Raw genomic sequence first — 25,687 nt, 5'->3', positions numbered from 1 at the left:
TAGCAACAGGGCGGCACTGGGCGGCTCCGGCGCCTGGCATTGGGCGCGAGGGAAGAAAGTCACGTGGTGTGGCGCCGCGCCTCGCTCCGCATTGGCTGTGTCCCCCTAGCAACAGGGCGGTTCCGGCGCCTGGCATTGGATGCGAGGGAAGAAGGTCACGTGGTGTGGCGCCGCGCCTCGCTCCGCATTGGCCGTCTACCCTTAGCAACAGGGCGGCACTGGGCGGCTCCGGCGCCTGGCATTGGACGAGAGGGAAGACGGTCACGTGGTACTGCCCCTTCTGCCGTTGGTCGGGAAGCGCGGCCCCGGGGCTCGCGACCAAAGTTGCCGCCGCCATTTTGTGCGAGGATAGAGCAGTCGACCGGCCGGTGGGCGGGAAGGCAGAAAGGCGAGACGTTGCCGCCGCCGCCGCCATTCTTCACCCTCCGGTCAGTAACTTCGGCGGGAAGGAAGGCGAGACGTTGCCGCCGCCGCCATTTTTCACCGGCTCCGGCGAGTAACAACGGAGGGCGAGTCCGTGGCGTCGTCGTCGCCTCACCACCGCTTCTCAGCCTCAGCAGGTGAGGAACAGCCGGCGGAAGGGGGCTTAACTACAGAGAAACACAGACAACAGGTGCAGGAGGAGGCCATTCAGCCCTTCGAGCCTGTACGCACCGCCATTCATTGTGATCACGGCTGACCGTCCACAATCAGTAACCCGTGCCTGCCTTCTCCCCATACCCCTTGATTCCACTCGCCCCTAGAGCTCTATCTAACTCTCTCCTAAATCCATCCAGTGATTTGGCCTCCACTGCCCTCTGTGGCAGAGAAATTCCACAAATTCACAACTCTCTGGGTGAAAAGGTTCCTTCTCACCTCAGTTTTAAATGGCCTCCCCTTTATTCTAAGACTGTGTGTGTGTGGCCCCCGGTTCTGGACTCCCCCAACATTGGGAACATTTTTCCTGCATCTAGCTTGTCCAGTCCTTTAATTTTATACGCCTTTTATAATTTTATAACAACGTGGGTTGTTTTTAAATGTGCTATACAAATAAAATTGACTTGACTATAAGATCCCCTCTAATCCTTCTAAATTCCAGTGAATACAGTCTGAAGAAGGGTCTCGACCCGAAACGTCACCCATTCCTTCTCTCCTGAGATGCTGCCTGACCTGCTGAGTTACTCCAGCATTTTGTGAATAAATACCAAGCTCAGTTTTTCCAATCTTTCAAGGTTATGACAGTCCCGCCATCTCAGGGATTAACCTGGTGAACCTACGCTGCACTGCCTCATTAGCAAGGAAGTCCTTCCTCAAATTAGGAGCCAAAATTGAGGCCAAAACTGAGATGAGGGTGTCCTTTAAAAAATATAATTTCAAAATATAGACTTCATTCAAGAATATTGCCCGGAGAAGAGGGAGACTCGTCCTTGATTATACGTGATAATAATGCTGCCATTGAGCCGCTGCCTCAGCTCACCTGGAGTGAGGATCTGTACTGCAGAGCGTTTTCAGTTCAATTCGAATTATTGCCCCAGTGTTCCACAGTTAAACATAGAAACATAGAAAAGAGGTGCAGGGGGAGGCCATTTGGCCCTTCGAGCCAGCACCGCCATTCATTGTGATCATGGCTGATCATCCACAATCAGTAACCCGTGCCTGCCTTCTCCCCACATCCCTTGATTCCGCTAGCCCCTAGAGCTCTATCTAACTCTCTCTTAAATCCATCCAGTGATTTGGCCTCCACTGCCTTCTGTGGCAGAGAATTCCACAAATTCGCAACTCTCTGGGTGAAAAAGTTTCTTCTCACCTCAGTTTTAAATGGCCTCCCCTTTATTCTATGACTGTGTGTGTGGCCCCTGGTTCTGGACTCCCCCAACAACGGGGAAAAAATTTCCTGCATCTAGCTTGTCCAGTCCTTTTATAATTTTATACGTATCTATAAGAACCCCTCTCATCCTTCTAAACTCCAGTGAATACAAGCTCAGTCTTTCCAATCTTTCCACATATGACAGTCCCGCCATCCCAGGGATCAATCTCGTGAACCTACGCTGAACTGCCTCAATAGCAAGGAAGTCCTTCCTCAAATTAGGAGCCAAAATTGAGATCAAAACTGAGGTGAGGGGATCCTTAAAAAAAATATATATATATATATATAGACTTCATTCAAGAATATTGCCCGGAGAAGAGGGAGACTCGTCCTTGATTATACGTGATAATAATGCTGCCATTGAGCCGTTGCCTCAGCTCACCTGGAATGAGGATCTGCACTGCTCCTCCCCCAGCCAAGGCCAGGAGGTAGTGGAAAGAGCGAGGGAACGTGACCGCAGTGTTTACATACACATTGAGACCACCCCTGGTATGAGGAAGGGGGTAGAAAGGAGGGCCTGATGGGGAGAGGAGCAGAAGCTAGTTTTGGGGGAGAGGTGATAGGATTTTCGCAGGGGGAGGGATGTAGAGTGTTTTCAGTTCAATTTGAATTATTGCCCCAGTGCTCCACAGTTAAACATAGAAACATAGAAAAGAGGTGCAGGGGGAGGCCATTTGGCCCTTCGAGCCAGCACCGCCATTCATTGTGATCATGGCTGATCATCTACAATCAGTAACCCGTGCCTGCCTTCTCCCCACATACCTTGATTCCGCTAGCCCCTAGAGCTCTATCTAACTCTCTTTTAAATCCATCCAGTGATTTGGCCTCCACTACCTTCTGTGGCAGAGAATTCCACAAATTCACAACTCTCTGGGTGAAAAAGTTTTTTCTCATCTCAGTTTTAAATGGCCTCCCCTTTATTCTTGGACTGTGGCCCCTGCATAACATACAATATTTACTACAATCTGATACTCCCTCTATCTTCCTGTCTCCACCTATATCCTTCCTTTGTCCCGCCCCCCCTGACATCAGTTTGAAGAAGGGTCTCGACCCGAAACGTCGCCCATTCCTTCTCTCCCGAGATGCTGCCTGACCTTTACTCCAGCATTTTGTGAATAAATACCTTCGATTTGTACCAGCATCTGCAGTTATTTTCTTATAGAACAGTACAGATCGACACAAAATGCTGGAGTAACTCAGCAGGTCAGGCAGCATCTTTAGCTTTTAGAATAGAGCGTGGAAACAGGCACTTCGGCCCACCAAATCCGTGCCGACCAACGATTGCACATAGACTAGTTCTATCCTACACACTAGGGACAGTTTACAGAAGCCAATAATTAACCTACAAAGGTGCACGTCTTTGGAATTTGGGACGAAACCAGAGTGCCCGGAGAAAACCCACACGGTCACAGGGATAACATACAAACTCCGTACAACAGTATGGAGCAGGTCTTCAACAGCTCCTGAGATCAAGAGGGAACCCGGGCCTGACGCTGTCAGGCAGCAACCCTACCGCTTCCACCCTCTAAACAACATTGATCTGAATAAGAGTCCTGGCCCGAAACGTCACCTATCCATGTTCTCCAGAGATGCTGCCTGACCCGCTGAATTACTTCAGCACTTTGTGTCAGAATTGTACTGCACAGGAATTGGTCCTTCGTCCCACAATGTTTGCGTAGAACATGATTCCATATGTATCAAGTTTTCATAAATTTTATGTGCTTCAATTAGAGAAAACAATCCATGTATCCAAGCTCTCCCTGTAGCTGAAACCCTCAAATCCAGGCAACATTCTGATAAACCTCTGTGCCCTCTCCAAAGCTTCCATGTCCTTCCTGTAATGGGGCGACTAGAACTGCACACAATATTTCTGGGGGGGGGGGGGTAATTATTACCCTAACATCCCCACCATGCCACCGTGGAATCTTTTAGTTGTGTACCAAGGCTTAAAGAATTGGCAAATAAGTCAATAGAGCCAATAGACAGGTTTGATAACATCAGACTGATTTGTCTTTGTCCCTTTAACATAGCCCAACAGTGGTGGTGTCTTCTCGAGGCCTTTTCCTCGTGTAACTGGTGCTTGGTACTGTCTTCTCTCTGTCCAACTGTTAGTTTTCTTCATTTATGTAATTTTTTTTTGTTTGTGTATGAGTACTGATCTACTGAGTACTGCGTTTACAGACCCATTATGCTGCTGCGAGCAAGAATTTCATTTTGCTGGTTTGGTACATATGACAATTAAACACTTGGCTCTTAAATTGACTTCCTCCACCAGCTCCTGTGCAAACTACATTGACCAGAATTCCCCACTGGTGTCCACGTAATCCAATGATTAGTACATGCCTGTAGTCACTTCATGAAGCTTTTTCTCTTTCCCCTGATTACTTTCCGCTTGTGCCCTCTAGTGTTACGTTACATTGTGCTGGTGGTTCATCAACTGCCCACGTTCAGTCCTTGAGAATAATATGGTTCTCTTTGTATACTCCTTTATTTCTTTTTCCCTAAATTCTGTACATCTGTTTCTGTACTTCCTTACGATGTGCACAGAGGCTGCCCAGGCTATTTTACAGTTACTCTACCAACCCCCACATCTCGGGGTGTAGGTGGAAGCTGGAGCACCAAGGGAAAACCCACACGGTCACGGGGAGAACACGTAAACTCCATGCAGATGGTGCTGGAAGTCAGGGTCGAACCCAGGTTCATGGCGCTGTGAGGCAGCAGCTCAACCATTAAGGGTGCCATTGTGTCGCCCTTAATTTTGCACATTACATGGTTCTTGTGAACTACTCATGATTATATACAATATTACAGCAGGAAAACAGGCCCTTCAGCCCACAACTTTTGTGCTGAACAAGATGCTTATACTCGCTGGAATTTAGAAGACTGAGAGGGGATCTTATTGAAACATATAAAATTCTTAAGGGGTTGGAGAGGCTAGATGCGGGAAGACTGTTCCCGATGTTGGGGAAGTCCAGAACCAGGGGTCACAGCTTAAGGATAAGGGGGAAGTCTTTTAGGACCGAGATGAGAAAACATTTCGACACACAGAGAGTGGTGAGTCTGTGGAATTCTCTGCCACAGAAGGTAGTTGAGGCCAGTTCATTGGCTATATTTAAGAGGGAGTTAGATGTGGCCCTTGTGGCTAAAGGGATCAGGGGGTATGGAGAGAAGGCAGGTACAGGTTACTGAGCTGGATGATCAGCCATGATCATATTGAATGGCGGTGCAGGCTCGAAGGGCCTACTCCTGCACCTACTTTCTATGTTTCTAAGCCAAGTTAAACTAATCTATGCCTACACGTGATCCATATCCCTCCATTCCCTGCATATCCACGTGCCTTTCCAAAAGCCTTTTATGCCACTATCATATCTGCATGACCTCCTCACCTTAAAGCTATGCCCTCTAATCTCTGGGGGGGGGGGGGGGGGGGGGGGGGGGGAAGGTTCTGACTGCCAACCATATCTGCGTTTTTCATAATTTATAAACTTCTATTACAATTCTTGTCAGTTTATGATGCTCCAGAGAAAACTGGTTAGTCATTAAGAAATGCTCTGTCTTTTGCCAGGTTACCAGAGGACTTCAGACGAAGCATGGAATTAGTGAAGAATATTCACTCTGGTCTCCCTCTCCCTGAGACTGGGTCTGATGTCCATCGGCTTTCCCTGATGCGGGGAGATTATCTCTACTACCACTACGGCTGCGATGGCACAGATGATTGCGGCTGGGGCTGTGGCTACCGGACAATGCAGACCCTCTCTTCCTGGATAATCTTACAGCAGACTAATCAAAAGAACCACAGGGTGCCCACTCTAAGAGAGGTGCAAGAGGCACTGGTGGAGATGGAAGACAAGCCTCCCAGCTTCGTCAACTCCAAGACTTGGATTGGCTCCTTTGAAATTGCCCTGTGTATTGACAAATTCCACGACGTTCCCTGCAAACTCATCCATGTGCGGAAAGGGGGGGAGCTGCTGCAGAACATAGAGGAGCTTCACTCGCACTTCGACACGCTGGGGTCCCCAGTCATGATGGGCGGAGACAGTGACAGTGCTTCAAAGGGGATTTTGGGGGTTTTCACGGGGTCGGAGAACCACTACCTGCTTATTTTGGACCCTCATTACTCCGGGAAAACTCTGGACAAGGAGTATGCCCAAAGGAAAGGCTGGGTGGCCTGGAAGAAATTGGACCTATTTGATCAGAACTCATTCTATAACTTCTGCCTCCCTCAGTGCAAAGGTGTGTAACTGCTCATCGCTGCAACCTACTTGGCCAAAACATCCCCATGTCTGTTGTTGTGAAGTGACATATTTACAGGGCAACTTGATGAAATTAAGCTGCTTAACACTACCTTATGTGGCACTCTGTGAGTTCACCCAAGTCTAATGGCTGAGCAGGAGCCTCTATTGCTTCTGACTTTAGAAAAATTCATTCCTTACCATGAAGAACTGTGCTGCCATAAATCAGTGGATAATCCGATATTTGAGTCTGGATTTTCGGTGCTTCAGTCGTTGCCATTGTTTCCAATGGGAGACATTAACTGATGAAGGTGCTTTGATTTACATTGAACAGCTGTTGATCATTTTGCATCAGAATTGGCTGGCTATAGATTGAGATGACATTAAGCTGTCACTGTGGTTGAGTTTTAAAGTAGCCCATTATCATCATCCCATGATGTTTCTGGGGAATGGGAGAATTTAACAAACTAAAACCAAAGAATCGCGTCACCTCAATGAAAAGCTGCCCACCAGGAATCATTCCATTAGCTAAAGTGTAGGTCTGCTGTTGCCTTAAAAATTAAATAACTACTATTTATTAAAAATACAAAAGTTAAAAATCACAAACAAATAACCCAAATGCAAATAAAATTACCACCAAAATACGTACAATTTAAAAATGTCAGAATCCATTTTAAAAAAAAGTGTAAATGCTGATGGTTCCAATGAGTGCAGATAGTCTCTTGGGGAACTAATGATTTCTGTAAATTTAATCCCCAGAATATCTGAAACCACCTCGTTCTCTGTAAACCACATACCTAGCCATCCTAAAATAACACCGTAGATGTCTACTGTGGCCATGTTGCATTTGTCCATTACTCCCTCCTCCATGTGACGATGCTTGTTCGCTTCCTTGGGATTTTGTGGTCCTAGGAGGTCCAACGTTGTCCTCAAAGTGCAAGTAGTACTTGCTTTGCTAATACTCTCCAAGACTAACTCCTCCTTTAGTAGCTCAGGAGAAACTGCAGATGCTGGAATCCTGAGCAGAAAAACAAAGTGCTGAAGGATCTCTGGGTCATTCAGCGACTGTGGAGGACAGATGACCATCTGGGTCTAGAGCCTTCTCCATCTCAAGAATGGTCCTGACCTGATTCGTTCCATGGATGTTGCTTGACCTGCTGAGTTCCTCCAGCACTTTGGCTTTTGCACAGGATTCTAGCATCTGCAGTTTCCTGTCTCCTAAACGGCTCCCACTCTCTCTGCAAATTTACTTCCGTTCTTCTGGTACTTGCAAGCACTTTGCAGAATTGCTGGTCAAACTGGCAAACAGGAGCACAGGTGTAAGAAACAATTTACATCATTGACCTTTAAACTAATGTGGAATCTGGTCAGGTGTACTTTAATCACGTTTAATTTGTGTCTACAATCATGCTTGTTGCATCTGCCTTCTAGAGTTCCTCTGTGCGATGGGAGTTTAAAGATACATCTTCATTCTTGTCTCAAATGGCTGTGTTGCATAGCGACTGCCCTTGTGTACCTTTCAATGGTTTGGCTTAATTATAGATAACACCCAAGAGGCAAGAGTTTGGGATGTCAATTTAATTTCAGAAAAGATAGGAGATATAGTCCCTCTGGTTAACAGTCAAGAGTATTTTATTGTCGTATGTCCCAAAACAGAACAATAAGTTCTTAATTGCACTTGGGAATATCAGCAATCATCTGAAGAAACGTGACTCATTGGCCTGTTGGATCCTTGAGATAGATGCTGTTGCTGGTTCTGATGTCAGTAATAGTTATATTTTCAATAAATTGTAAAGTAAATTGAAACGAATTTATCTGTGATTAAATCTATCTTAGAACTTGATCTGATGCAATGCAGTGTTTTGACTTTTTAAAATTCCTTCAACTGACTTCACAGCCTGGCTTAAAGCCTCTCAGGTGCTACATGTGAACTTCAGATTGAGGGTTTTCAGATAGATTTGGTGCTTAAGGTGTCAGTTGGTCAGGATTTTCTTGTTTAAACTATTGAACTGTGAGGAAGATGCTATGAGGTTGCAGGGTGACTTGGACAGGATGCAGTTTAATGTGGATAAGTGTGAGGTTATCCACTGGTGGTAAGAATAGGAAGGCAGATTATTATCTGAATGGTGTCAAGTTAGGAAAAGGGGATGTACAACGAGATCTGGATGTCCTAGTGCATCAGTCACTGAAAGGAAGCATGCAGGTACAGCAGGCAGTGAAGAAAGCCAATGGAATGTTGGCCTTCATAACAAGAGGAGTTGAGTATAGGAGCAAAGAGGTCCTTCTGCAATTGTACAGGGCCCTAGTGAGACCGCACCTGGGGTACTGTGTGCAGTTTTGGTCTCCAAATTTGAGGAAGGATATTCTTGCTATTGAGGGCGTGCAGCGTAGGTTTACTAGATTCCCGGAATGGCGGGACTGTCATATGTTGAAAGACTGGAGCGACTAGGCTTGTATACACTGGAATTTAGAAAGATGAGAGGGGATCTTATTGAAACATATAAGATTATTAAGGAGTTGGACACATTAGAGGCAGGAAACATGTTCCCGGTGTTGGGGGAGTCCAGAACCAGGGGCCACAGTTTAAGAATAAGTGGTAGGCCATTTAGAACGGAGATGAGGAAAAACCTTTTCAGTCAGAGAGTTGTAAATGTGTGGAATTCTCTGCCTCAGAAGGCAGTGGAGGCCAATTCACTGGATGCTTTCAAGAGAGAGCTAGATAGAGCTCTTAAGGATAGCAGAGTCAGGGGGTGTGGGGAGAGGGCAGGAACCGGGTACTGATTGAGAATGATCAGCCATGATCACATTGAATGGTGGTGCTGGCTTGAAGGGCCAAATGGACTACTGCATCTATTGTCTATTAAACATTGCTATTACAGGGTGCAGCTGGTAGCGCTGCTGCCTCACAGCCCCAGAGATCCTGACCTTGCAGTTTGCCTGTTCTCCGTGTAACTGTGTGCCGTTCTTCCGAGTGCTCCGGTTTCCTCCCATGGCTCACAAAATGCTGGAGTAACTCAGCAGGTCAGGCAGCATCTCAGGACAGAAGGAATGGGTCAGGCAGCATCTCCTGAGATGCTGCCTGACCTGCTGAGTTACTCCAGCATTTTGTGAATAAATACCTTCGATTTGTACCAGCATCTGCAGTTATTTTCTTACACTCCCATAGCTCAAATACGTATGGGTTTGTAGGTTAAGTGGCATCTGTAAAGTCGACCCTAATGTTTCGGGAGTGTATTAGAAAGTGGGAAACCTAGAAAGAGTGTGTGATCAATGGTTGGTGGGGATTCAGTGGGCTGAAGGGTCAGTTTCTATGCTGTATCTCTTCTTTTTTAAACTAAAATCAATTACATTGTCCATGTATGTTTATGGTGACAATTGGGGGGGAAATCCAAACAAAATTTGGAAAACTACAATACTTAACTGACCTTCCAAAGTTCATGCCCCATCTCTCTTAAAGCTTTGTTTCCAGTGCCTTTCTTCAATTAGTCTGAAGGCCGTGACCTGAAACATCATTTATCCAAGTTCTCCAGAGATGCTTCCTGACCTGCTGTTACTGCAGCACTTTGTGTTTTTTTGGCAAATCAGCTTCTGCAGTTCCTTGTTACTACATTGTGAGAAATGTCCGTTTTCCACTGGAGTAGTTGATACAACTCTTTTTCAGTGCATTTCTTAATTGATTTCACCTTGATGTTTACCTTCTCGGACTGCACAGAGGCTCAGCAGTCAAAGCTGCAGTTGGCACTCCTCCAGCAACCTGCGTTTATGTCCCGACATTAGTTGCTATCTTAGAGCTTGTATGGCTGTAAAAGCGTGGGTTCTTCCTACACCCACATCTCAGATGTTGTGGTGGGTGGGTAGCAGGAGAATTGAAGAATTAATGGGCACACGAGAGGTTAAGAAAATTAAGTGTGGATGCTAAGAACTGGCATAGATTTGATGGGCCATGTGGCCTCTTGTGTCATCAGAAGATATGGAAACTAACTGAGCCAGCCAAGATAGAGAAGTGTGGGTGTTTGGAGCCTAATGTTGTCCTTGTGCCAAGGTAACCACCAGCTTCGATGCAAAAGGCTGACTGGGAGGTTCCCTAAACCACAGTAATTTGTGTGTCTGCTGTTTCACAGCTTTTGGCAGTGTTAAATTGGACTCTAGTGAAACCCACGAGTATATTGGAGATCACATTACCCAGAACTTGAAGGAATTGATTACAACTGAGTTAGATGGTTGTGTATTTTAGTGAGAGGGAATGCAGCTATCTATTGGTCATTGATGTCAAGGGAAATCAGCCAGTGCTCTTCTCCTTAGTAATCTGCTGGAATATAATGTTGGTGCGTGTAAACAAAGACAAGTACTATTGTGCCTGGCCTGGCTACCAAGTCCCTGTCACTTTATTGAGTCGATCAGACTCCAAGATATGTCACGAGAAAGATGGCCTGCACCTAGGAAGCATTACCTCAACAAGTAGAGGGGGAAACAAACCTTAGCAGGTAAACATTGGAGAGTTTTTAAATCATGATTAACTATGGATTATCAGATTGGGATCTTAGTTTAGTGATACAGTGTGGAAACAGGCCCTTCAGTACACCAAGGCCATACTGACCAACGTTCACTCCATATACTAGTTCTATCCTGCATTCTAGGGACAGGGCCCTAGTGAGACCGCACCTGGAGTACTGTGTGCAGTTTTGGTCTCCAAATTTGAGGAAGGATATTCTTGCTATTGAGGGCGTGCAGCATAGGTTTACTAGGTTAATTCCCGGAATGGCAGGACTGTCATATGTTGAAAGACTGGAGCGACTAGGCTTGTATACACTGGAATTTAGAAGGATGAGAGGAGATCTTATCGAAACGTATAAGATTATTAAGGGGTTGGACACGTTAGAGGCAGGAAACATGTTCCCAATGTTGGGGGAGTCCAGAATAAGGGGCCACAGTTTAAGAATAAGGGGTAGGCCATTTAGAACGGAGATGAGGAAAAACTTTTTCAGTCAGAGTTGTGAATCTGTGGAATTCTCTGCCTCAGAAGGCAGTGGAGGCCAATTCTCTGAATGCATTCAAGAGAGAGCTAGATAGAGCTCTTAAGGATAGCGGAGTCAGGGGGTATGGGGAGAGGGCAGGAACGGTACTGATTGAGAATGATCAGCCATGATCACATTGAATGGCGGTGCTGGCTCAAAGGGCTGAATGGCCTCCTGCACTTATTGTCTATTGACAATTTACAGAAGCTAATTAAACTACAAGCTCGCGCATCTTTAGAACGTGGGAGGAAACTGGAGCACCTGGATAAAACCCACGGGATCACAGGGAGAATGTGCAGACGACATGCAGACTTCACCAAAAGTCAGGATCTCTTGCGCTGTGTGACAAAGCTTACTGACATTTTTTTTAACTAACAATATTTAATGAATGAGGCGCAAGATTTCTCTACCCTTTATTGGGCCAAAATCAAAGAACAAACTACATTCAAGTGACTAAAAATTACAGTATCAATAACACTTCAGTTGTGGATCACATAATTTTGCAAGCCACTAAACTTGAACACTATACAAAGAGTCGATTCCTTGTGCATCCTCTGCATTTAACTATATTTTAACACAAACATTTTTGAACAAGAGGGTTTGCAATTCCCTTGCAAATAAAGTGAACAGCGCAAGACAAAAAACATTCTGACAAGTAAACATCTGTGTCTCTACTGAAAAGTTACACAAAATATCACCTCTGCTATCTTTACTTCAGAGGCTGTAGTGTCACTGGCAAATGCAAACTAGGGTACAACTATTTGGAGCTTGCCTATTTGGTTCCGGTTCAGATTGCATCTCTGCTTTGATCAAATACTAATGTCAGGCTATGCGATGCCTACGTCCCAAGTTGTTACATTAACAAGTGGCAGACAGAAAAAGTTACAAGCCCTTGGGGATAAGCTGATTTTATGCCCAAGCAAGCTTCAACATGTTAATGGATAATCAACATATAATTTTTAAAAATCATTGCGTTTAACCACCCATTTGAGGAGATTTATTTCCCCAGGACTTTTTCTGGTATTAAGAGAATAGACAGAACAACAGAACTCATTTTACATTAATTTTGGAATGCTTAGCCTGGACCCACAGGTATTTGGTCAGTAATTTACTGGGCACATAATCAGACACCTAAAATTAAATGTATGTTGCCTTAAAGCTCCTTTGCCCATGTTTAGGATATTTGCAAATATACAGTATCAGACCACCTGACTAGGGAAATATATTACAGTACTTTAATCTTCACTGTGTCCAAATCCTTTCAATGCCTTACAAAGAATAGAGAAAAGATTCTCAGGACTGCAGTGATTCAGAATGGCAGCTCTTACCCCACCTTCAAAGTAATTGGGGAATGATCTTGCCATCCATAAAATTGTATAAATAAAAAGCAATTTGTGAAGTCGCATGGAACACAAGACCTAGTCTAGTATCACCTATACACCATATTTATGGGGACATAAATAAAACTTCCCTGAACTTCACTCTTTGTTCGATTGTGCTCTTTCACTGTTTGGCCACCTGGCTTTACCTCAAGTTCACCATCCTCCCATCACGCCTCACTCCTCCAAAGCAGCCGACTCTTTTTAGCCATTGTGAGACTTCACCCAATTTCCCAGTTAATTCCTTCATTAAACCCAGCTCTTTGTCACTTAAAAGAAAGAACAAAAAATAAATCCAAATTTGCTTCAGGACATCAAAACAAAACTCTTAACATTGTTAATTATTGCCAAAAATATCCCTGTGTATTCACCGGATGTTAAGGATCCATTTCGGTAGAATTACTGATTGGCTTCCAACTGCAAAGAAGAAATGGTCGTTCATTTTAATCACTGCAAGTCGTCAACATTGTTAACAGGTAAGGCCTTCACATACTATTCCTTTACTGATGGTGGCAGCAAGGAGAAACAACTTGATTGACAGGGCAGAATTAATTTGAGCATTTTGCCACCAGTCACCAGAGCAGAATTAAAACAATGATTTGGTGCCAGATAAACAGTGACTTAGAGCACATTTCTTCATTCATGGCCTGCTTTATTTCTTTATTTCTCTCCTCCCCCCCCCCGGGTTAAATAAGGAAATCACAGCTTCCAATTTCTATCTCCTGCGTAACCGTTGGCAAAATGGCTGTTAACTTCACTGGGTCAAATGCTCTAAACTCAGTCCCCGAGGATGTGCTGATTAATCTGGACGCCCCATTATAATCGGAGGAACTCTGGGGCGGAGTGGAGTATTTACATTCAGGCAGGGTTTCTGGATAAATTGTATAAAGCTCTGTGTCATGGTGAGACTTTAATGAAGGGCTGCGACTGTCATTCAGAAGCGAGAGGTGCTTTTGCTCCGTTCCATTGCCGTCCTTGATTCCTGGGGCTCCTGAATCGTCCAAAAAACAAAGTGTGTTAATTTCAGCCTCTGGTTGGTGAATGCCCTCACTCTTCGCTGTGCATTTTGTTGTATCCGCCACTACGCAGTCTAACTGAGTGCACTGTTTGAGTTCAAGCAAGGTGCTGACGGCGTCGTGCTCTGCTTTAGAGATTGGCCTGCTCTGCCCCTGACACCTGTTTAAAGTGGGAGGGTGGAGGACAGGGCTCGGCAGAGTTGGCTGAACGTTCGTTGGAGCCACGCATGCAGACATGATTGGAGGTGGAGTGTTAAGTTGTAAACCCTGCATCATCTGAAAAGACAAATTGGATAATCACTGTTAATAACACTTTACTGAAGCCTTTACTGAAACCAGTAACACATGGCATCATCATATGATTGTGCAGGCCACCTGCTCCATATCTACCAACCATTTGCCTGCATTTGGCCCATATCTCTCCACTTCTGTTATCCGCAATCCACCGCTGCACGGTGGCGCAGCGGTAGAGTTGCTGCCTTACAGCGAATGCAGTGTCGGAGACTCGGGTTCGATCCTGACTACGGGCGCCGTCTGTACGGAGTTTGTACGTTCCCCCGTGACCTGCGTGGGTTTTCTCCGAGATCTTCGGTTTCCTCCCACACTCCAAAGACGTACAGGTATGTAGGTTAATTGGCTGGGCAAATGTAAAAAAAAATGTCCCTAGTGTGTGTAGGATAGTGTTAATGTGCAGGGATCGCTGGGCGGCGCGGACCCGGTGGGCCGAAGGGCCTGTTTCCGCGCTGTATCTCTAAATAATAATTTTTTTAAATTACTGCAGTTGTATCTGCCTCCACCACCTCTGGCAGTTCATTCCAAATAATGACCACCGGATATGTGAAAAACCTACTCCTTTAAATTTCGCCCCTCTCTTAAATTTGTGCTGTAGCTCTAAACCTCCCTAACCTTGGGAGAAAATGGACTTGTACTATCTATCCTATTTATGTCCCTCAATTTTATAAACCCACCCAGCTTCCTTTGCAGAGAGTCAATCCAGCCGAGATGATCGCTCTTCATACACCCTTTATCCCAGGCAGCCTCCCAGTGAATATCTTCAGCATTCTCTCTATTGCTATCAGACCCTTCCTATACTGTGTACACAATACTGCAAGTGCAATGACTGATAAAATCTCACTGCAGATCCACATTGAACTCTTCAGTGGGCAACAGCGGCAAAATGCCAGGTTAAGTAACGTAAGCACCCCCTTGCGTGTTTGGTTGATTGATCTCAACTACTGGCTCCCCGAAAGGTTGCAATGCTCCACAGGAAGGAGTGCCAGAGTTAGAGCTATGCAGCACGGTAACAGGCCCTTCGGCCCAACACTTCCTTGCACATCAAACTGTCTAACCAACCACACTTGCCTGAACCTGGCCCGTATCACTCCAAACCTTTACTATTCGTGTTGATGTCCAAATATCTTTTACATTTTGTAACTAAACATGCCTCTACTTCATCTGGCAGCTCGTTCCATATACAACCTACCCACCACGTGAAACATTTGTCCACAGGTCCTTTTAAATTTGTTCCCACTCACCTTAAACCTATGCTATAATTACAATATATTCCTTTTTTCGTCCCACACCAGGGAAATTTACAGTGTTACAGCAGCAAAGTGGATAGCAAGAGAGCAAGAGATCATTCATTATAAATAAAAGATACATAAATTGTCATCAGTTTTCTGTGTGTTCTTAGCTGTTATTGTTGACTCATCTGCTGGGAGCAGTGCTGGCTGTGCAGTCTCACAGCAGCGGGAAGGAAGGACCTCCTATATCTCTCCTTCACGCACTTGGGGTGAAGGAGTCTGTCACTGAAGGAGCTACTCAGTGCAGTGACAGTTTTAGTTTCCCCTACCCTGGCTATTCACCTCATCTATGGCTTGCATGATTTTATAAACTTCAATAAGGTCACTCCTATGCTCTAGGGAACAAAATACCCAGTCTACCCACCATCTTCACATTCAAACCTTCCAGATCTGATAATGTCCTCGTACATCTTTTCTTTGTGTCCTTTCCAGCTATTGACACCCTTCCTATAATAGGGTGACCAGAACAGTATGATCCTACTCAATGAGTTCCTACTTAAAAAAGGAATACAATATCCTATTCACGTTGCCGGAGTATATTTCCACATGAAATAAGTTCCATACCAAATGGATACACAGATATCAAATGGGTACACAGGAGACTGCAGATGCTTGAGTCTTGCGCAAAACACAAAGCGTGGAAATACAAAATGTCTGAAAAAGGATCCTGACCCGAACCGTCTGTGCAGTCTCACCACAGTTGCTGTCTGACCCACTGAGTTGCTCCAACACTAAGTTTATCTCCAGCAGTTTTGTTTTCCCCTTTAAACAAATGCCAGTCTAAAATTAAAATGCCTGGCAGGCTGGCACCAGCCACTTTAATATATAGCAGCCACACCAATGGACTCGGTGGGCTGAGGAACTATTTCTGTGCAGTATATCTCTAAATTAAAAAACAAACACATCACTGTTACAGCCTGAAACAGGTACTCAAAATGGACCACATTGTAACACAGTAAAATGCAGAAACCCAATTAATGAGGTTGACTCCTAGGAAGGAATAAAAGTGGTGCAGTACTTCAGGAATGAATGCCCAGAGGTGGGGCCTGTAGGTGCAGTTCTGTTTACAGATACAGCATGGAAACAAGCCCTTCAGCCTAACGAGTTTACTCCGATCCATGTGGATGATCAGCCATGATCACAATGAATGGCGGTGCTGGCTCAAAGGGCCGAATGGCCTCCTCCTGCACCTATTTTCTATGATCATCGATCACCCGTTCACACTAGTTCTGTTATCCCACTTTCTCATCCACTCCCCACACACAAGGGGGCAATTTAGAGAGGGACAATTAACCTACAAATCCACGCGTCTTTGGGATGGAGGAAAGCGGAGCACCCGGAAGAAACCCATGCAGTCAAAAGGAGAACAAGCAAACTCCACACAGACAGCACCCGAGATCAGGATCGAACCCAGGCCTCTGGTGCTGTGAGCCAGCGGCTCTACCAACTGAGCCACTCATGGCCATGAGTGTCAGAGAGCTGCAAGTAAGCAACGCCCGAACTGTTCAATTACCTGGCGTGTGGGTTGTGAGAGATGGTTGTAAACTCGATAACCGGAGGGCAGCATTGGGTCGGTGTAGAAAAACTCACACTGCTGGAGAGTTGGCACTGCAATAAAAAAAAAAGGACAGGAGACGGTGAGTTAAACAGCCTATTTGTTCTGCTCTCAGCAACAGCCTGCATTTCATAGAGCCGCAAAGGGCAAGGTACAAGAGAAGCTCTCCATGTAAAATTACACGGAAATGTTGCAGTTAGTGTTGCTGCCACAGCTGTGACAATAATAAGTTCAACCCTGTCCTGTGTGTGGCTTTCCTCCAGATGCCCCACTTTCCTCCCACTTTGCAAAAACAGGCGGATGGGTCCATTAAAATGGCCGCTGCAAATTGCCCTGAGTGCAGCTTTGGGAGCTGGTGAAGGTGCTTTGATTTACATTGAACCGCTGTTGATCATTTTGCATCAGAATTGACTGGCTATAGATTGAGATGACATTAAGCTGTCACTGTGGTTGAGTTTTAAAGTAGCCCATTATCATCATCATAAAATGGGTTAGGATAGGATGTTGCATGGTCGTCGTGGACTTGGTGGGCTGTGGGGCCAGTTCCCATGCTGGGTCTCTATCACCATGACTATAAAGATGTGCAATATTTCCCACTAAACTAAATACTTGAATGCACACAGTATTTTACCCAGAGCTGGGAAATCAAGAACTAGAGGACATGGGTTTAACGTGAGAGGGGAAAGATTTAATAGGAACCTGAGGGGCAACTTTGTGACCCAGAGAGTGTATGGACCCTCTGGTATCTATGAGAGGGTATATGAACAACCTGCCGGAGGAGGTGGTTGAGGCATGTACTGTTACACCATTTAAGACATTTGGACAAGTACATGGATGGGAAAAGTTTAGAGGGATATGGGTCAAACTTGGACATATGGGACTAGTGTATAAGAAAATAACAGCAGATGCTGGTACAAATCGAAGGTATTTATTCACAAAATGTTGGAGTAACTCAGCAGGTCAGGCAGCATCTCGGGAGAGAAGGAATGGGTGACGTTTCGGGTCGAGACCCTTCTTCAGACTGATGTCAGGAGGGCGGGACAAAGGAAGGATATAGGTGGAGACAGGAAGATAGAGGGAGAACTGGGAAGGAGGGGAAGGGAGGGACAGAGGAACTATCTAAAGTTGGACTAGTGTAGATGGGGTATCTTGGTTGGCATGGTTAAGTTGGGCCAAAGGATCTGTTTACACGCTGTACGATCATGACAGTGTTTAAATGCCTTACTGTTAATTTCCTGGGAGCGCTGGGCAGAGGCTTCAGATTTTGTCGTGAAGTGAAATGGCGAGCAGGAATCGACAGAGTCTTGCTTGTCGAATGTGGAGCCGTTGATTTCCGCGGGTCGGCTGTGTCTCTGCTGATTCGCAACAGCAGTGTAAAAGGATTGGAAAGACGGGTGCGACAGCAATCTCGTGGAGAACGGGGCAACGATGCCCGAATACTTTGCCTAAACAGAAGAAAGAAAGATCCATGCATGAATACTTGTTACTTTTGGTCAAATCTTATGACCAGTTCAGTAAGATTTAGGTTCCTAAAATATTGAATTAATTTAAAGCTGCCTTGACCAATATTAAACAAGATGCTGGCATCTTTGTTAGTTAGTTTAGTTTATTGTCACGTGTACCGAGGTACAGTGAAATGCTTTTCTTGCCTGCTAGCCAGTCAGTACAAAGACAACACATGATTACAATTGATCCATTTACAGTGTACAGGGAATAACATGTAGTGCAAGGTAAAGCCAACAAAGTCTGATCAAGGATAGTCCAAGGGTCATCAAAGAGGTAGATAGTAGTTCAGGACTACTCTGGTTGTGGTAGGATGATTCAGTTGCCTGAGAACTGCTGGGAAGAATCTGCCCCTGAATCTGGTGGTGTGCGTTTTCGCACTTCTATACCTTTTGCCTGATGGGAGAAGGGAGAAGGGGGAGGGGCCTGGGTGCGTCTTATCCTTGACTGAGCAAAAGTGCTGGAAGAACTCGAAGATAAACACAAAATGCTGGAGTAACTCAGAAGGTCTGGCAGTATTTCTGGAGAAAAGGAAGAGGTGACGTTTCGGGTCAAGACACTTCTCAACCCAAAACATCACTTATTCCTTTTCTCCAGAGATGCTGCCTGATCCGCTGAGTTACTCCAGCACTTTATGTTTATCTTCAGTGTAAACCAACATCTGCAGTCCCTTGCTACATGTGCTAGAGCAACTTGGCAGAACAGGCAGCATTTGTAGAGGGAATAAACAGACTGAATTTGGACACAAAATGCTGGAGTAACTCAGCAGGACAGGCAGCATCTCTGGATAGAAGGAATGGGTGACGTTTCAGGTCAAGACCATTCTTCAGACCCTTCTCACCCTGAAATGTCACCCATTCCTTCAATCCAGAGATACTGCCTGAGTTACTCCAGCATTTTGTGTCTACCTTCAGTGTAAACCAGCATCTGCAGTTATTCCTTCTTCAGACATGGGGGATAGTCTTTCATCTTAACTCTTCGAAATCTGTCAAGCACAATTTCCCTTTCATAAAAAAACTACCTTTGCTTGAATGGTGTACAATTTTCTAGACTCCAGCTGTTAATGATTAAGAGTCCAGTGTGTTTAATTGTCATGTATATCATCACCAAAACAATTAAATTCTTGCTTGCAGCAGCATAACAGACCCATAAACACAACGCAGATAATAGATAATAAATAAAATGTAAAAATCCTGCAGTCCTTAGTGCAACCAAAGACAATACATAGAAGTTCAAAGTGGAGGTTAGTATTAAGTAGTGTTCAAGAGTCTGATGGGAAGAAACTACCTAGTTAGAGATACAGCACGGAAACAGGTCCTTCGGCCCACCGAGTCCACATCGACCAGCGATCCCCGTACACTAACACTATCCTATCCTTTACAATATTTACCAAAGCCAATTAACCGAGACACCTGTACGTCTTCAGAGAGTGGGAGGAAACCGGAGCACCCAGGGAAAACCCACGTGTCAAGGGGAGAACGTATAGCACCCGTAGTCAGAGAGTGTAAGAAAATAACTGCAGATGCTGGTACAAATCCACAGTATTTATTCACAAAATGCTGGAGTAACTCAGCAGGTCAGGCAGCATCTCGGGAGAGAAGGAATGGGTGACGTTTCGAGTCGAGACCCTTCTTCAGACTGATGTCAGGGGGACGGGACAAAGGAAGGATATAGGTGGAGACAGGAAGACTGAGGGAGAACTGGGAAGGGGAGGGGAAGAGAGGGACAGAGGAACTATCTAAAGTTGCACCCGTAGTCAGGATCAAACCTGGGTCTCTGGCACTGTAAGGCAGCAACTCTACCGCTGCGCCACCGTGCAGCCCAAATTCTTGAACCTGGTCTAGTTTGCCCTACTAGTGGCTGCATTGCAGTCTCTGTAGATTTTGAACATTTTCTCCATGATTGTGGGTTCCTCTAGGGTTCTTTGGTTTCATCCTACAAGCCCAGGCCTGATCCCAGAGATCACAGGTCTCTGGTGCTGTAAGGCAGCAAGTCTACCACCTTAGTGTCGCCCATTGAGGTGGCACTGTTTTTGGGGAGCTCAAGAACTAAGCCTACCTTCCTAAAATATGGGAGACTGAGTAACATCGGAGCATGCTCACTGGACTCCAGGAGAGTGGGAAGTGACCACACGGAGATTTCCAAATGTCGGAGAGGGACTGAGAGGGTTAATGCTGGGAGGTTCGAGTCCTTAGTCTGGAGAGTCCAGACGCAGGGAATGGACTCTCAACAATAGGGCAACACAGTGGCGCAGCGGTAGAGTTGTTGCCTTACCACACCAGAGACCCGGGCTTGATCCTGACTACGGGTGCTGTCTGTGCGGAGTTCGCACGTTCTCCCTGTGACCACGTGGGTTTTCTCCAGGTGCTCCGGTTTCCTCCCACACATCAAAGATGAACAGGTTTGTAGGTTAATTGGCTTCGGGAAAAAAAATGTAAATTGTCCCTCGTGTGTGTGTGTAGGATAGTGCCAGTGTACCGAGTGATCTCTGATCGGCCCGGACTCTGGGCCGAGGGGCCTGTTTCAGCGCTGTATCTCTAAACCCATCCCGTCCCGGGAGTGTGTAGTGGGATAATGTAGAGTGAACTTCATCCTATCGCTTTTCAAGGGCAATTAGGGACAGGCAATTAAATGCTGGCTAAACCTGCCAAGCTCAACCTGATTGAATTAAAAAACATAATGAATGACATGACCTACTCACTCTATACCCGATTCTCTTTTCTTCAGAGGAGTCAAGAAATCATGAGTTCCTGCCATTAGCTGCCTGGCCTGGGGCTGTAGGACTGGTGTACAACTGGTTCATTTTACGCTTCTGGCTCACCACCTCAATCATCACCAGCAGTGCTTGGGAGATAAAGTTGGAAATGTTGGCATTGCTATCTGTGCCCTCAGGCATCGCAGAACATGGAGCCAAAGTAGGAAGAGTTTTCTCATTGTAAAAAAACTATGAAAGCTCAGGTTTTGCACCAGGTCCAACAGGCTGCAAGCTGTCAGCACTCAGCAGTCAATGAGGCTGTAGGTAAATAAAATGCTGAATGGTGCATAATGAGGAGAAATTGTTGGATTGTTTTCTCTGGAACCTAACAGAAGTATATAAAGTTATGAATTATGAGAGGCACAGATAGGGAAGACAGTCAGAACCATTTCCCCCAGGATGGACATTAAAAGCTGGAGTAATTCAGCAGGTCAGACAGCATCTCCGGAGAAAAATAATAGGTGACGTTTCGGATTGAGACCATTCTTTAGACGGAGAGTCAGGGGAGAAGGAAACGAGAGATGTGTAAGAAAATAACTGCAAATGCTGGTACAAATCAAAGGTATTTATTCACACAATGCTGGAGTAACTCATCTCAGGAGAGAAGGAAAGGGCGACGTTTCGGGTCTGAAGAAGGGTCTCGACCCAAAACATCTCTCCTGAGATGCTGCCTGACCTGCTGAGTTACTCCAGCATTGTGTGAATAAATAGAAGATGTAAAAGGTACATAGAACAAATAAATGAAAGATATGCAAAAAGCAACGATTAGCAAGGAAATGTGGTGCCCACGATGATCCACTGTTGGCTGGGGGGGGGGGGGGGGGGGGGAAGCTGATAACGAGTTATACAAACAGTGAAACTCAACAGGGCAACAGTGAAACAAGTACAACGACTAGAATGGGGAGGGACGGAGAGAGAGGGAATGCACGAGTTACTTGAAGTTAGGCAAATCGATAGTCATACCGCTGGGTTGTAAGCTGCCCAAGCAAAATACGAAGTGCAAGTTTGTTTCACAGAGAGTGGTGGGGATCTGCAACACATTGCCTGGGGTGGTGGTGGAGGCAGAAATGATAGTGGTGTTTAAGAGGTTTTTGGATAGGCACATGGAAGTGCAGGGAATGGATATGGATCATTTTAGATTTTTTTTTAGATTTAGATTTAGATTTAGAGATACAGCGCAGAAACAGGCCCTTCGGCCCACCGGGTCCGCGCCGCCCAGCGATCCCCGCACACTAACACTATCCTACACCCACTAGGGACAATTTTTACACTTGCCCAGCCAATTAACCTACATACCTGTACGTCTTTGGAGTGTGGGAGGAAACCGAAGATCTCGGAGAAAACCCACGCAGGTCACGGGGAGAACGTACAAACTCCGTACAGACGGCGCCCGTAGTCAGGATCGAACCCGAGTCTCCGGCGCTGCATTCGCTGTAAGGCGGCAACTCTACCGCTGCGCCACCGTGCCATCATGTACAGACAGAGGAGATAAATTTAATTTGGCATCATGCTAGTTTCAGTTTAACCTGGCTTCATGTTCGATGTGGGCAGTCACAACTTTTCTCCCAGGGCAGAAATGTCAATTCATACCTCGAGTTTCCCTCCTCCCTGACTCTCAGTCTGAACAAGGGTTTCGACCCAAAACATCACCCATTCTCCAGAAATGCTGCCCGACCCGCTGAGTTACTCCAGCATTTTGTGTCTATCGTTGGTGTAAACCAGCACCTGCAGTTCCTTCCGACACAAAGACTGGAGGGCCAGCTTTAAAGTGAGAGGGGCAAAGTTTAAAGGAGATAAAGGGGCAAGTTTTTTAAAAATTACACACACAGGGAATGGTGGATGCCTAGAAAACACTGCCAGGGGTTATGGTGGAGGTTGATATGCAGTGGCATTTAAGAAGCTTTTAGATAGGCACATCAATAATCATGTAATGGAGGGATTATGGACCACATGCAGGCAGAGGAGGTTAGTTTAACCTGGCATCATGTTTGATATAGACATTACAGGCCGAAGGGCCTGTTCCAGTGCTGTACTGTTCTATGTATCAAACTATTGGTGGGTAAATGTGCCCAAACACAGCAAAGCTGCTGTAAATCCAGGATGAACTGAGTAACACCATGTCTGTTACTGCATTGGACTCGACATAGCATAGCCCAAGGCTGTTCTGGACTCTGTCACTGCAAACCTATGCCAATCAGACCTGGCACAGGATCGCAATGCACATTTACTTGACTGAGGATTAACATCCTGGGGATTAGGAAGAGAAAGGAAAGCTTTCTTTAAAATTTATTGGTATTAATTTGCTTTCGCCAATGCTTTAAAAAAAATTGATATCATTAAATATTTAAAGCACTTTAATACTTTTTACCTCCCAATATTAAAAATTATTACAAAGCCTCAGAGGGTTTGAATAGGAGGCAATGCACCATCCTCAGCCTGGTCTATTAAATGGTGTCAGGGTGTTAGTTTAAGAAAATAACTAACTGCAGATGCTGGTACAAATCGAAGGTATTTATTCACAAAATGCTGGAGTAACTCAGCAGGTCAGGCAGCATCTCGGGAGAGAAGGAATGGGCGATGTTTCGGGTCGAGACCCTTCTTCAGACTGATTGATTCATTAAATATGATCAATTGGCCAGACACAGTGGATCTTCAGTGCATATCATATCATATACATACAGCCGGAAACAGGCCTTTTCGGCCCTCCAAGTCCGTGCCGCCCAGCGATCCCCGTAGCGATCCCAATAGGTGCAGGAGGAGGCCATTCGGCCCTTCGAGCCAGCACCACCATTCAATGTGATCATGGTTGATCATTCTCAATCAGTACCCCATTCCTGCCTTCTCCCCATACCCCCTGACTCCGCTATCTTTAAGAGCTCTCTCTTGAATGCATTCAGAGAATTGGCCTCCACTGCCTTCTGAGGCAGAGAATTCCCACAGATTTACAACTCTGAGTGAAAAAGTTTTTCCCCATTTCCGTTCTAAATGGCCTACCCCTTACTCTTCAGACTGAAGAAGGGTCTCGACCCGAAACGTCGCCCATTCCTTCTCTCCTGAGATGCTGCCTGACCTGTGAGTTACTCCAGCATTTTGTGAATAAATACCTTCAGGGTGTTAGTTTAGTTTACAGAAACAGCGTGAAAATAGGCCCTTCGGCCCACCAAGTCCGCCCTGACCAGCGATCACCTGTGCACTACTTCTATCCTACACATTGCAAAGGGACAATTTTAAAGAAGTCGACTAACCTACAAGTCTTTGGAATGTGGGAGGAAACCAGAGAGGCAGGAGAAAACCCACGCGGTCACAGGGAGAACGTACAAACTGTACGGGCACCCTCCACTGTCAGGATCAAACCCAGGTTTCCAGCGCTGTGAGACAGCAACTCTACTGCTGCGCCACCATGCCGCCCCGCTGGAGCAGGAGGTCAGCGGAACAATTAGGCGCCCATCTCTGGAATCAGGGATCCCAGGACAATTTAATTCAAAATTCTGCACCAGTTATGAAAACAGGAGGACATTGGTTTAAGATGAGGTAGTTAAGGCAGGTACTATCGCAATGCTTAAGAAACATTTAGACAAGTGCATGGACAGGACGGGTTTAGATGGATATGGGCCAAACGCAGGCAGTTGGGACTAGTGTAGATGGGACATGTTGTTCAGTGTGTGCATGTTGGGCTGAAGGGCCTGTTTCTACGCTGTGTGACTATGACAGAGAATAATTAAGCTGGGCAATAGAGAATAAAGTAACAACAGGCACGCGCAAACCTTTCCGTACTGGGAAACATTTCCGCAGCTCGGTGAATCTCCCTCCTCAGCACTGTTCAACGGCAGTCCCACATCCAGGCCGTAGGGAGACTCTCTTCCTCTTTCGTGGTCGTTCCTGGAACAGACTGGGGAGAAGAACTCCGTCAAGTCTTAAATTCTCACAAGGCCAGACTCACTCTCCCTTACTTACAAACATGCAAGTGAAACTAATAAGGTGGCGCAGCCTCACAGCGCCAGAGACCCCGGTTAGATCCTGACCTCGGGAGCTGTCTGTGTGGAGTTTGCACATTCTCCCTGTGACCGCGTGAGATTCCTCCGGGTACTCCGGTTTCCTCCCACATCCCAAAGATGTGAAGGTTTGTTGGTTAATTGGCCCTCGGTAAAATTGCCTCCTAGTGTGTAGGGACAACACAGAACTGGTGTGTTGGGTGATCGATGGTCAGCGTGCACTCAGTGGGCATAGTAACCTTTCATTGCAATACCACATCCACCTTTTTCCTTCATTGATCTTTATGCCGGTTGGTTTCCATGCAAACTCTAAAATCGGTGTCTAACCAGAGTGAAATAAAACTGACGCTCTGACACAATATGAGCAGTGAGAGTCGATCAGTGGACCCTTGTGACTGGAGCATCTTTGTCAGGATTGAGTCAGTAAAAACAAGTGAGGCTCTCGCTAAAAGCAAAAAGAAAAAAATGCTGGAAACTCTCATTGGGTCAGGCAGCATCTGTGGAAAGAGAAATGGAATTAATGCTTCAGGTCATCGGATGAAAGACCTGAAACATTAATTCTGTTTCCCTCTCCATCAATGCTGCTGAGTGTTTCTACAATCTTCCATTTTTATTTCAGATTAACAGCATCTGCAGATTTTAGTTTATTTACTTTCATTGAAGGTTTGGAACCATTGGTACAGAAGTATAAAGGGATCTTCGAACGATGTTGACAAATCGCCGAAGGAATAGGCCAGGCAAGGTTGGATGGTTCCGAAGGCATGGGGTGAAGCTCAGGAACAGACTACAAGAGGAAGTACAAGAAAATAAC

The 25,687-nt window shown here is 45.6% G+C and overlaps 2 protein-coding genes across 9 annotated transcripts in view; one reads left to right on the top strand and one right to left on the bottom strand.

Moving 5' to 3' along the window:
- Positions 1–302: 302 nt before the first annotated feature.
- ufsp1 (UFM1-specific peptidase 1) overlaps positions 303–25,687 on the top strand; it is a 73,437-nt gene continuing 48,052 nt past the window's right edge. For 2 of the 3 annotated variants that reach the window (XR_013549348.1, XR_013549347.1), the window contains exons 1-2: positions 303–560; positions 5,412–6,389. Coding sequence is in view for 1 of the 3 variants with exons in the window: in XM_078428225.1 (XP_078284351.1) it covers positions 5,437–6,087 (651 nt within the window). In the remaining 2 variants the exon portion in view is untranslated. Of the gene's footprint in view, positions 561–5,411; positions 15,142–25,687 lie in introns of those variants that run through there. The other variant, XM_078428225.1, reaches the window with a different exon arrangement.
- Positions 11,503–25,687, bottom strand: part of LOC144609721 (uncharacterized) — a 65,109-nt gene continuing 50,924 nt past the window's right edge. For 5 of the 6 annotated variants that reach the window (XM_078428222.1, XM_078428220.1, XM_078428221.1 and 2 more), the window contains exons 5-8: positions 24,649–24,773; positions 17,852–18,071; positions 16,585–16,679; positions 11,503–13,764 (exon numbers count right to left, since the gene is read on the bottom strand). In XM_078428222.1, the coding sequence (XP_078284348.1) occupies positions 13,159–13,764; positions 16,585–16,679; positions 17,852–18,071; positions 24,649–24,773 (1,046 nt within the window). In that variant the 3' untranslated portion in view covers positions 11,503–13,158. The remainder of the gene's footprint in view (positions 13,765–16,584; positions 16,680–17,851; positions 18,072–24,648; positions 24,774–25,687) is intronic. The other variant, XM_078428224.1, reaches the window with a different exon arrangement.

This window comes from Rhinoraja longicauda, chromosome 34 (genome assembly GCF_053455715.1).
Source record: "Rhinoraja longicauda isolate Sanriku21f chromosome 34, sRhiLon1.1, whole genome shotgun sequence".
Classification (NCBI taxonomy): Eukaryota; Metazoa; Chordata; class Chondrichthyes; order Rajiformes; family Arhynchobatidae; genus Rhinoraja; species Rhinoraja longicauda.
The sequence above is the reverse complement of the archived record's forward strand: the minus strand, read 5'-3'. Positions and strand labels throughout refer to the sequence as shown.